The sequence below is a fragment of the Suricata suricatta genome, chromosome 12 (assembly GCF_006229205.1).
Source record: "Suricata suricatta isolate VVHF042 chromosome 12, meerkat_22Aug2017_6uvM2_HiC, whole genome shotgun sequence".
Classification (NCBI taxonomy): domain Eukaryota; kingdom Metazoa; phylum Chordata; class Mammalia; order Carnivora; family Herpestidae; genus Suricata; species Suricata suricatta.
The window spans coordinates 12,974,492-12,987,342 of NC_043711.1; the positions used below are offsets into that span (position 1 = coordinate 12,974,492).

At 56.0% G+C, this 12,851-nt stretch overlaps 1 protein-coding gene across 1 annotated transcript in view; it reads left to right on the plus strand.

Moving 5' to 3' along the window:
• Positions 1 to 243: 243 nt before the first annotated feature.
• COLGALT1 (collagen beta(1-O)galactosyltransferase 1) overlaps positions 244 to 12,851 on the plus strand; it is a 19,222-nt gene continuing 6,614 nt past the window's right edge. The window contains exons 1-6 of the mRNA XM_029917857.1: positions 244 to 296; positions 1,249 to 1,359; positions 2,005 to 2,122; positions 6,130 to 6,264; positions 8,073 to 8,277; positions 10,379 to 10,498. Coding sequence (XP_029773717.1) covers positions 244 to 296; positions 1,249 to 1,359; positions 2,005 to 2,122; positions 6,130 to 6,264; positions 8,073 to 8,277; positions 10,379 to 10,498 — 742 coding nt within the window. The remainder of the gene's footprint in view (positions 297 to 1,248; positions 1,360 to 2,004; positions 2,123 to 6,129; positions 6,265 to 8,072; positions 8,278 to 10,378; positions 10,499 to 12,851) is intronic.

Below are 12,851 nucleotides of genomic sequence, written 5' to 3' on the forward strand. Positions count from 1 at the left end.
GTCTTCCCCGCCGCCTTAGCACCGACGGATCGCACTCTGCAGATCCGGGACCACTCGTGGCCAGGGCTGGGCCGCTCTGCCTGGCACTAACCCTCAGACCCCCTTCGGAGCACCCACAGCTCCAAAGGAGGGGAACCTGGAGTCCCCGCGGCCCGCACTGCACTTCCACTAACAGACTTTTCGACTTCTGCTGCATTGGATCCTGAGCCCAGCCTGAGTCAGATCCCCTGTCCTCTAACCGGCATGGATGGGTGGTTCCGGACCCTAGTGGCCAAGGGGGGAAGTGCATCCTTCCTGTAAGGGGAATGGGCAGAGTTCTGCCTCACTGGTGACTTCCCGCCAACTGCCTCAGTTTCCTCATCTGGAAAATGGGAGCATCAGTGTAATTGCGGAAAATTAACCAGTTAATGCCTGGGACGCCCTTGTGCCTGACATGGTGCTCGGTGGACCAGAACTGTGGCTATTATTATCATTATGTTGTCATTACTAACCATCACTGCTATTGTTGTTGGTGACTTCATCACATTCTGGGGGCGGGGGATAGCTCTTCTCTTTATGGTTAACCTGGACTCTTAACTGGCTCCCACTCCTCCACCCCAGATTCCACAGCCTGGATAATCCAAGGAATGTTTGTTGAATTAATAAGTAACCATAGCCCAGTATAGGGTGGTGTTGCTCCTAAGAGGTGAGGAAGGTAGGGTGAGGGTATATGATATACTGTAGACATTTTAAAATTAAATTGCGCAGGGGTGCCTGGGCGGCTCAGTTAAGCTTCAGAGTTAAGTCTCTGGCTCCTGCTTTTGGCTCAGATCATGATCTCACAGCTCATGGGTTCCAGTCCCACCCCTGGCTCTGTGGTGACCATGGAGCCTGCTTGGGATTCTCTTTCTCTCCCTCCTGCTCTCTCGCTCTCTCTCAAAATACATAAATTTTGGAAAGAAAGGAAAATTAAATTGTACATATTTAGTACTTGATGTAGTTATGAGATCCTAGGTGCTCAGTAGTCCTAACAACGTCTGATGTGTTTTTCCGAAATGAGCGCATTTAATCCCCTCTGCGGCCCAGTGAACAGGGTCCTGTCCTGCGTCCTGTGTATTTCAGATGAAGCAGGGGTGGAGGGGGAAGGGCTGTCCGCTAGTAGGAGGCCGGCTTGGGGTGTGGAGTGTGTTGTTGCCCTGCGGCCCCAGCCCCATCCGGTCCTGCCTGAGTCTCCCCAGCCTCACGCCGCCTGTCCCTGCCTGTCCGCAGGGTGGCCACAGACCACAACTCAGACAACACGTCGGCTGTGCTTCGGGAATGGCTGGTGGCTGTGAAGAGTTTGTACCACTCTGTGGAGTGGCGGCCGGCGGAGGAGCCCAGGTGAGCCTTGGACCCCTCATGACTGGCGGTGGTCCAGTGGCTGAACCTGAGCAACCCCTGCCCCCACTTGCCCTTAGGGGCTGGCCTTGGCTGCCCTGACCCGCCCCCAGCTTCAAAGGGCCACAATGCTCCAGGGGACCTTTGCCCTGGCAGTTCTCTGCCCCCAGAGTCCCTCAGGCCCTTGTCCTACTGGTGGACGCCTATTGCCCTGTCCCCGGTGTCGCTCTGTGCCCCGCGGCCAGCTCTGCCGCTTAGCCTCCCCATGAGCCCCTGGGCAGAGCTGACCCCTGGTTTCTTTCATTCTTTCAGTGTTCGTTTCATAACCCATCTGCTGCTGCCCAGACCAGAATCTGAGTCTGGGAGGCCAGGCCCCGAGTTTACTTCTGCTCTGCGTCCTGTCCCAGCGGCTCCCCATACCCTCAGGAATGGCCCTGCAAGGCACAGGGGCCCCGTCCCCCGTCTCCAGAGCTTCTTTCCTACTCTGCAGTGTGCCCTGGGCTTCCTCCTCCAGGTTTCTCCTCTTGCTTCCTCCCAGCCTTCAGAGCCAGCCCACACATCCCCTCCTCCAGGAAGCCCTCTCTGACCACTGCCCTCTGGGTCGCGATGGTGCACCACGCTTCCCACATCACAGCTGCCTCTCCGCAGGTCCTACCCGGACGAGGAGGGCCCCAAACACTGGTCCGACTCGCGCTACGAGCACGTTATGAAGTTGCGCCAGGCGGCCCTGAAGTCTGCCCGGGACATGTGGGCCGATTACATCCTGGTGAGTTTCTCGGCCAGCTACCCGCAGTTGGCGGGGGAAGTGTGGGTGGCCGCGGGAAGGCGGGTCAGTGGGAAGTTGCGACCAACTTTAACCCCGTTTACAGAGGGAAACAGGCTCTGAGAGGGGGAGTGAGTCCTCAGAGGTGACAGCTGGTCAACAGAGGAGCTGGGGTTCAATCTAGGGCCCTTCTGGGCTTTTAATCATCAGGTTGTGTTCCTAACCGTCCCTTGTGGTTGGACCCTTGGGTCATCTCCTCTTCATTGCCACTTCTGCACATGCATGATAACATTCTCTGGGTGGATTTCGGGAAGCTAGAGGATGGGGTGGGGGTCCGGGGGACCCTGGAGATGAGGCCTGACTTTCACTTCCTTCTGGGCGGCCATTGCGCCTGGAGGAAGGGGCGGTTCAGACTCAGGTGCCCTAATGTTAAGGTTCCTACTCGCAAGCCTGGGAGCCCCTGCAGCCCATTGCCTGGATCTGGACGTGACCTCCTCCCCTGGTGTGGGTGATGCTGGATGGCACAGACGGCTGGGCCTGGCTCCCCACGGAGGCCGAGGTCACCAATGCCAGCCTGACCGGACCTGTGGTCGGTCCCCGTCTGCACTCCAGGCCCTGAGCCGTGGTCTGCACCTTCTTTACTTAGTTAATAGGCATCTGTGAGCCTCTCTCCTGCCCTCCATCTGCGTGCCGGACACCGAGGATGCGGGGGGCGGGGTGGTCAGCACGGGCCGTGCCCTGCCTTCCTAGTGTCCCCGGAAAGATCGACGTGACCAGAAAACCAAACTGAGCAAGGACATACGGAAAGGCGGCAGGTCGCGGGTCGGTGTCCTGGGGCCGCTGTGACAAAGTTGCCCACATGGAGGGGCTTAGGACGACAGAAGTTTGTTGTTGCACGGATCTGGGCCCAGAAGTCTGGAGTCCAGGTGTCCGCAGGGCGCTGCCTCTTGAAGGCTTGAGGGGAGGATCCTTCACGCCTCCCAGCTCCACATGTTCCTTGGCTGTGGCCACATTGCTCTGTTGTCTGCTTTTGGGGTCACATGGACCCCTCTCTCTCCTTAGCGGGTCGTTAGTCACTGAGTTTAGGGGCCACCTACTCCAGTCTGACCTCGTCTTAACCTACATCTTAGGTACATGTGCAAAGACCCTATTAAAATCACAGTCACAGGTTACCAGGGGTCAGAATTTCAACATATCGTTTTTGGAGACCCCCATTCAGTCCACAAGAGGTGGCATAACAAGGACCATAATGGGCGAGCAGGGTTGGGGGCCTTCCTTGGGAGGGGACCCTAGCAGTGGATCTGAGGAAACAAGCCAGCCTCAGGGGGACCTGGGGGACAGTGTCTGAGGCAAAGGGAACAGAGCAGGGCACCAGCTTGGGACATATAATGACTGGTGCGGAGGCCGGTGTGGCTGGAGGGGCGATGGAGGCCGTCCTGAAGTGGGGGGTGGGGCCCAGACTACACAGACCACCGGGGAGATTTGGTTTTTACTTTGAGGGTAATGGGGAGCCATGGCGGGTGTGTGAGCAGGGGAGAGCCATGTTCTGATTATGATCTTCAGAAGCCCATGGCTGCCGTGGGGAGCAGGGTCTGTGGGGGCAGGAATGGGGATAGCGGGAGGCCAGGGTAGAGGCCAGTGTAGAGCAGGGCTGCGGAAAAACAAGTGGACTGATGATGCCTTTTTAGGCTGAGGGGACAGGCTCTGCTCAGCGACTGGATGTGAGGGTGCCAGGGGGACCCCGTGTCCCTGGCTCTGCAGAGAGGGTGGAGGAGAAAGACCGGAACCCTCTATGTAAATTATTTTTTCTTTTCATAAAGTGGGGGGAAAAGAGAATGGAATACTCTTCTTGGGTACTCTGTAGGTTGATGTCTTATCAGCCCATTTACAGGTGGGAAGGTGGAGGCTTCGAGAGGTAGGTGACGATGTGCTTGGTGGGTCTTGGAACCCATGAGGTGTAGAGATGACACTGGACCCTTCTGGAACCATCTAGCACAGAGCCACCTCGTCTGCCTCCCCGGGTATGAGGCTGGCTTGCACATCTTTCCCTCCGCAAACTTGGGCGGAGCTCAGTGTGTTGGTCTGAAATGCAAAGATGGGGCGCCTGGGGGGCTCCGTCGGTTGAGCCTCCGACTTCGGCTCAGGTCACGACCTCACAGTTTCTGAGTTAAGCCCCGCGTTGGGCTCTGTGCTGACAGTTTGGAGCCTGGAACCTGATTCGGATTCTGTGTCTCCCTCTCTCTCTGCCTTACTCTGCTTGCTCTCTCTCTCTCTCTCTCAAAATAAACAAACATTAAAAAAATTTTTAATTAAAAGTTAAAAAGAAAGAAAGAAAAGGGGGGGAAGGGTCCTCTTTTCTTTTCTTTTTGCAAACAATATAGGTGTTACTTGGAAAATATGCAAGAAAAAAAATAAGAAACTTAGGAAAGAAAACAACAAGCAAACCTTATAATCTTACCTCCCAGAGAGACTCACTTTCTGGTTCCTTTTCTGTGATTTCTAATTGAGGGGCAATTTACATCACATAAAATTAACTGTTTTAAAGTGAACAATTCAGCGGCATTTAGTACGTTCATTATGTTGTGCAACCACAACCGCGGTCTAGTTCTAGAACATTCCCAGCACCCGGAAGGAGAGCCTCCTGTCCCCAGGAGCAGTCACTCCCCACTCCTCCTCCCCCAGCCCCTGGGCACCCACCACTCTGCTTTCTGTGTCCATCGATGCGCCTGCTCTGGGCATTTCACGTAAGGGAACCCAACGCCATGTGGCCTTTTGTGTCCGGCTTCTTTCACTGAGCACCATGTTCTCAGGGTTCTTCCACGTGGTAGTCTCTTCCCTTCTGTGGCTGAGCCATGTTCCACTGAATGCATGGACCACGTTTTGTTGATCCGTTCTGCCATCGACAGACGCTTGGGTCATTTCCGGTGTTTGGCCGCTGTGGCTAAGCCGCTGGACCAACCGTGGATGTGGGGGTGTCTCCTCCCTGTTTCCGGGCAGCTTGGTGCCTCCCTCGGAGTGGAATCACTTCGCCACCTGCCTGTCTTCGCCTCCCGGTGGGCGGGAGCGGCCTTACCTGATGATTTCTGAGGCTCACTCTGCGGAGGGACGCAGCCCGAACTTCTCTCTCCTGCTGATTTGCCACCGCCAGAGCCCTGGGTCATCCCCAGCGTGTGTGATAAGTGACACCCTGGCGTGGCCTAGCTAGAGTGTTCATGACCCCGTAGCGTTGGGGAGGACCAGCAGGCACCCCCCACCTGGGGTGACCCTGTTCCTGGGTTGGTAGATTTCATCCCACTCTGCAGCAAGCAAGTTCCGTCTTTTTATCCCAATGTTCAAGGCATTCAGGAGGAAAAAAAGGTTTCTGTAAAGATCTGAATTTTTTATGCCCTTTATCAGCATCTAATTCACAGCAGAAAAAAGTGCGTCCCTCCTAGCCGCTCCGCATGGAGGCGGCCCCTGCGCCGACTGTCCTCTGTGTCCTCTGGCTCTGCTGGTCTTCAGAGTTCCCATAAATGGGGGCGTGTGGGTGGCTCAGTCAGTTAAGCATGCGGCTTCGGCTCAGGTCATGATCTCACATTCGTGGGTTCGAGCCCCGCGTCGGGCTCTGTGCTGACAGCTCAGAACCTGGAGCCTGCTTGGATTCTGTGTCTCCCTCTCTCTCTGCCCTTCCCCTGCTTGTGCTCTGTCTCTCTCTCACAAAAATAAATAAACGTTAAAAAAACAATCAAAGTTCCCATAAAGGGAGCCGCTTGGGTCCCGTGCTGTCATGATCCGCATCTCGCTGGTGCCACATCTGGGACCCAGTTGTGCTGCGTCGTGCTGGGTGGTCTGTGCCTTCTCGTGCCGCGTAGTGCGTTGTAGGAGCATGAACTTGGCTTGTCACATGAGGAACCAGGTGGTTTCCAGGACCATGTCCGCTCCTCCAGGATCCCCAGACTCCCCTCCGTTGTGGGACTCTGGCCCAGGTCAGTCCTGGGGCTCACACTGATGCTGTGTTGGGTGTTTTGCAGTTTGTGGACGCAGACAACCTGATCCTCAACCCTGACACACTGAGCCTCCTCATAGCCGAGAATAAGACAGTGGTGGCCCCCATGCTGGATTCGCGGGCTGCGTACTCCAACTTCTGGTGTGGGATGACATCCCAGGTCAGGGGGCTTCTGGGGCAGGGTGGGGGCCGGGAGTGGGAGGGGTGAGCAAGTGGGGGCGGTGGCTGGAGTCTGACTAATCATATCACGTCATGGTGAGCATGTCACAGCATGATCGTCATAGTCCTTAAGTGGCTCCTTCATGAGGGTCCGTGGTTGTGCCCTTTCCTATCCACCCCCTTCCCAGTTACCGAAGCAGAAACGGAAACACAGAGGAATCGACTTGCCTAGGTTCACACAGCTAGGAAGTGGTGGTGCCAGGACAGGACTTCAGGCACAGCTTGATCTAGGTGTTCAGCCAACATTCCTGTCTTCCCTGCATCCTTTGGATGGCTTCATTTTCAGACTCCTGAGGTGTGATCCCAGCACCATCTGGCCAAAGTCCTCTTTGGTCCTTGTCTAGTCTCCTCCTACACCTGAGCCAATTACAGAAGCCAGGAGAATGCCAGGTTCTGATGGACTGAACCTGGGCCACAAGTCCCACCCCAGGGTTGAAGCTGGGATTACAGCAACTCAGGGGGAGTGAAAGGGTGGGTGCTGGAGTGGGGGCCCTGCCAGAGGAGTGGGGCTCGGTGGCTGGAGTGGGACCCCTCCTGCCTCGGCCTGTCTTCTTAATTGACAGGCGATTCACATAACATAAAACTCAGCTTTGTTTGTTTGTTTGTTTGTTTTATTTTGAGAGAGAGAGAGAGAGACAGGGGAGGCAGAGAGACAGAGGCCCAAGCAGGCTCCGCACTGCCAGCCTGGAGCCTGACGTGGGACTCAAACCCATGAACTGTGAGATCATGACTTGAGCTGAAGTCAAGAGTTGGTTGGACACCCAAGTGACTGAGCGCCCCCAGGCGGCCCCCAGTGGCCCCTTTATGATCAGAAGTGTTGAGCGAGGTGTGGGAGGCGGAGGCAAGATGGCGCCTTGGCAATCCGCCCAAGCACATGACAAAGTATGGCCCGCCTGCCTCTGGGGTGCCCACCTCCCAGCCAGATGCCGCGATAAGTGTACGACCAATGCAAAGCCATGAAATTGGTTAGCCCTGTTGCTGTCAGCCAATCATGAGCGGCCGCGTAGCCTGTACGGTACATATATAAGGGAGGGTGCTTTGCGCAAGGGGGGAGAGGAAGAAGGAAGAAAAGAACCAATAAAAGTCTCTGCAAGAATCCCGGTGTTGTCAGTTCTTCAGACTGCGGGCAGTTTGAGCGGCTCCGGCAAGCTTGTCGCCGCCCAGACCGCCAGCGGTTGGAAAGACGCACGACACCGAGATTCGTTGCATAGAGTTTTATTGTCCACTTCTTTCTTTCTTCTTCCCCTTCTTCCCTCTCCTGCTGCTTGCTCTCCCCTATATACATGCCGTCCAGGCTACGCGGCCGCTCATGATCGGCTGGCAACGGCAGGGCTGACCCATTCCATGGTCTTGCATTGGTCGCTTATTTATCGCGGTATCTGGCCGGGGGGCGGGAATACCAAAGGCCGGCGGGCCATACCTCGCCATCTGCTCGGGCAGGATGCCAAGGCGCCATCTTGCCTCCGCCTCCCACACCTCGCTCAACACTTCTGATCATAAAGGGGCCACTGGGGGCCGCCTGGGGGCGCTCAGTCACTTGGGTGTCCAACCAACTCTTGACTTCAGCTCAAGTCATGATCTCACAGTTCATGGGTTTGTGCAGGTGGAGCAGCTGCTTGCCTTCCCGACCCCCTAAGGCCTGATCTCTCCCAAGTTATCCCATGCCTCCCGCTGTCCCAGGCCCCCTGCCTCACCCTCAGGGACCCCCCAACCCCTACCCCGCACAGAACTCTGCCTCCCTCCCCCCAGGGTTACTACAAGCGCACCCCCGCCTACATCCCCATCCGCAAGCGGGACCGCCAGGGCTGCTTTGCGGTTCCCATGGTGCACTCAACCTTCCTGATCGACCTGCGGAAGGCGGCGTCCAAGAACTTGGCGTTCTACCCTCCGCACCCTGACTACACCTGGTCCTTTGACGACATCATCGTGTTTGCCTTTTCCTGCAAGCAAGCAGGTGAGCCCACAGGGAGTCGGTCAGCACCGGGGCGTCAGTCTGATTCATGGGGACCAGTGCTGAGCAGAATCAGAGCTGGATGCAGGGAGGGCTTCAGGTGTGGCTGTATCCAGCTGTTAGGTGATATCCCTAGGACCTACTTAGCTTTGCTGGGGCGCTTCCCTCCCCAGATGTTGAAGCCCTATTTATTGAAGGTTGTTTCCATCTGACACTCTGCCGTCTTCTCCCGGTCTTCTGGAGCTGAGCGTAATTATTACCTAGTTGTACAATTAGAGGGAAGAAAAACATTTTAAAGAGAAAGAGAACACAGCCAACCATGGCTGACCTGTCCTATTTCTAAAACCAGCCTGCAACCGACTGCGGACCATGGGGCACATCTGGCCCACTGTCTGTTTTCCTGTAGCCTCAGGCTAAGGGTGTCTTTGGTCCCTGGACCCAGCTGCATCCCCACACCAACAAGCGGTTCTTGGACCCCAGCGGTGTGTCCTGTCACTCAGCTCCGATCTGACACTGCGACGCAGAGATAGCGTCAGTCCAGGGGTTGAGGGCTCAGTCCTACCAGACTGCCTCCCCGCTCCTTGTCCTCTCCACGTGTTCACCAACCTGGAAGCTCCGAACCCCATCCTTTTGGGTTTTTATGGAGGCTTCTGTTACAGACACAGTTGATTGAATCACCAGCTCTGGGTGATTCAACCTCTCCCCTCCCCAGAGGCCCGAGGGGTGATGATTCCAACCTTCTATTCATGGTTGATTCCGCCGGCAGTCAGTGTGTGTGTGTGTGTTCGGGGGGAAGGGGTGTTGCCTACTGGACCCCAACAAAGGGAGTCCTCTAAGTGCTTCTCAAAAGTCACTTATTGGGGCGCCTGGGTGGCTCAGTCGGTTGAGCGTCTGACTTTGGCTCAGGGCATGATCTCCTGGTTTGTGGGCTCAAGCCCCACGTCAGGCTCTGTGCTGGCAGCTCAGCGCCTGGAGCCTGCCTCGGATTCTCTGTCTCCCTCCCTCTCTGCCTCTCCCCTGCTCATGATCTCTCTCTGTCTCTCAAAATTAAATAAATGTTAAAAAAAATTTTTTTTAAAGTCACTTATTAACCTCAGAGAAACTTTTAAGTTCTCAACATTTAGGACATTCCAAGGGTTTTTGGAACTGGAAGCCAGAAACTGTGGGCAAAGACCAAATCTATAGAAGATATTTGGTCATCTGAATGGAAGGAAAGGAAAAGAAGCGGACTATTTTGTGCCATCTGAAAATCATATAAAATTCATATTTCAGTGCCTGTAAATAATGTTTTGGCGGCATGGAGCCACGCCCATCCATGTAAGCGTCTTTTATGGCCGCCCTCGCGTTCCAACGGTAATTGAGTCATTCAGACAGAACTGTGTGGGCCACAAGTGTAAATATTGACCATCTGGCTCTTCACAGAAGAAGTGAACCAGTGAAAACGAAGAATCTTTTTCACGAGGTTTTTTTACTTAAGAAAAAAAAAGATGACGCAAGATACAGAAATGTAAACCACTCAGAAAAGAGCAAATGCAGACGGCGGTGATGTAGCCAATGTTTGGGCCAGCTGCAGCCCCTTTTTGTGCTGCAGTGGGCGTCTGTGGTGTCCCCCCGCCGTTTTGCGGGTGGTTTGTCATGGAACCCCGCGGGGATTGAGGCCGTGGCCACACAAGGTGCCTGGGAATAGCCCTGGAGTCTGTCACAGGCTCGCCTGGCAGCCTGAGCCCCCTTTCTGGTTCCTGGTCCTGGATTGAGGGCCGAGGGGTCTCTGCTGGGTGCCAGGGACAGCGGGACCCGTCTTGGGTCCAGGGCCACCCGGGGCTGGGTAGCTGGTCACATGGCCACGGCTGCCTCACTCCGTTTGTACTTTTTTTTTTTTAATGTTTATTTATTTTTGAGAGAGAGAGACAGAGCCTGAGCAGGGGAGGGGCAGGGAGAGAGGGAGACACAGAATCTGAAGCAGGCTCCAGGCTCCGAGCTGTCAGCACAGAGCCCGACGCGGGGCTCGAACCCACGAACCTGAACCAAAGTCTAACGCATAACTGACTGAGCCCCCCAGGCGCCCCCACATTTGCCCCTCTGATTGTTGTTTCCTCGGCCTTAGAGGTGCAGATGTACGTCTGCAACAAGGAGATGTATGGCTTCCTGCCGGTGCCGCTGCGGGCGCACAGCAGCCTCCAGGATGAGGCCGAGAGCTTCATGCATGTGCAGCTGGAGGTCATGGGTGAGTCCCCGAACTGGGAGGGCCACGTCACCTCCCTTTCTCTACCCCCTCGCATCCATCCCCCAACACTGATGGAGTGTCTGCCGCATGCCAGTCCCTTTGCCGGGAGCAGGGGGTACCTGGCATGACCAGGTTGGATGGTTGTCCCTGGCTTGCAAGTAGCTGTCCGCAGCCTCCTGAGAGCAGTCGGGATGGGCTTCCTGGAAGAGGTGGCATAGAGGTCAGCCGAGAAGGTTGCAGCTGGAGGATCAGTACTTGCAAAGGCCAGGAGGCTGGAGGGGACGTGAGCTTAGAGAGCAGCCTGACGGGGCACAAGGCAGAAATGAAGGTGGTGAGCTGGGCAGGGCTGGCAGGCGGGGCCTGGGCAGTGGCCTTAGACACCAAGCTGAGGAACAGGCTTTTCCCCCAGGGGCAGGTGGGAGCCATGGAGGGTGTGGGAGCAGAGAGGAGCAGCAGGTTTTCACTGATAGACCCTCACGTGCGTGGTGGTGTCGGGACGTCGTCATCCTGGGGTGTTTGCTTCTGCCAACCCCTGCCAACCCCCTGGCCCCCCAGCATTTATTCCACATTTCTCTTATGTGAACACTTTTTCTCCCCCCACTTGAATAAATTTCTTTTAAATAGGTATTTTTATCATAGTTGCAGGCTCATGTCTTTCTAATATGTATACACGTATATCCATAAACTTAAATCAGCCCTCCTCTACTGGGGCCCTGAGGAGGGACAGGCATGCGGGGCTGGGTGCCCTCAGGGTGGTTGGAGCAGCTGGGGCTGCCCGGGGCAACCAGCAGTGATACAATGTCGGCTTCCGTGGCAGCCTCGCCCTGTGCCGGCCTCACACATCCCCAAGGACGCCTCCCAGGCAGCATGGCCAGCTTCCCACCACGCCAGACAGGGAGGAGCCCAGCTCTGGGGCTCCTTTCCCCCTCTGCCCGAGCTCTAGAAAGCTCTGTCGACAGCACCCCCTGGTGGCTGAAGGTGGAACGGCACCCTGCCTTCTGGGGCTACTTCTGGGTATTTTAAGGAGACAGCTGGAGGCTGCAAGGTGACCAGGCTGAAGACACCCCTCCCCCCCACCGGGTAACACATGAGCATCTGTCACACACAGATGCTCAGACCCCGCCCAGCAACCCCACCAGATGCCAGGCGCATGAAGTAGGTCTCTGCTTGTCACCAACCCCCACTGGTGACTAGACCCTGAGAAGGATCTCAGAGGCTTCAGTAGTTTCCCCAGTTTAAAGTTTCACATATGCTTCTAGTGCTATCTCTGCTGTCAGAAACTGAAAATGACACAGAGGTGAAGGTCTTCCCGTGTCTCAGGGGCCGGAGCAAAGCATATGGGACCAAAGGAAGGAGGGTCTGGAGGTCTCACATATTTGTGCTAATTCTTCCTTCTGGTCTGAGTGAAAAACCGCATTTTTCTCTCCACCCACATGGGGGCACTTGGACCCAGGCTGTGCATGTGATTTTTTTTTTCATGCGTTCAAAAGTCTGTCCTCTAATGACGTTTCAGACTTGCGGAAAGTCTCAGGGGGCCCCTGTGTATGGGGAACCCTGAGACTCTCTTCCTTTCCCACCACCCCGCCCCCACCTGTGGACCACGGGGCATCCTTCCCGCCCGCCCCCTAAACCTTGCTCAGTATAAATCCCGTCCATTGAGCTTTACCAACACGGCGGTGGTGGGTGGTGTGTGTGCGGACCATGCTTGCCTTGGGGTCCCATCACCAGCCCTGGCCTGCCCCGATTTCATCAGCAGGTAGGTTTGGGGTGTCTGTGAGTGGAATCACCCAGCGCGCCTCTCTCAAGTGCCAGGGCGTCGGCCCAGCGTCCCGCCTGTGCATGCTGCTGCGGCTTGTCCCTTCCTGCGTGGGGTCACACGTAGACGTTCAAGCACAGGTTCACACGTCGCTTTACCAGTCTCGCAAGGGACGCAGAGTGTTTCCCGTGTTCCCAGCGCTGCCGAGAATTTCCCGGCGATGCACAGGAGGGTTCCAGATGGGCGTCAGCGGGCGTGGAGTTAGGAAATCTCCTCTCTTACTTCTTAGACCACTGGCAAGGTCTGTGGGCCCCCGAGACCATGCTCGGCTCTAATGATTCACTAGGAGGACTCGGGACCCTCTGGAAGCTCTTACACTCAGAGTTACGGTTTCTTGCAAGTGGAAGGACCCAGATTACAATCGGCCGAGGGACGGGGTGTCTGGGGCGGTGTGCAGGAGAGTTCCATGCATGGAACTTCCGGTTGTCCCCTCTCTGTGGCATCGTGTGGACGGCTTGTACTTTTCCCAGCTCCAAAGTGTGACAACACGCCCGGGGTCCTGCCAACCACTGGGTGCTCCCCTGAGCCTCAGTGTCC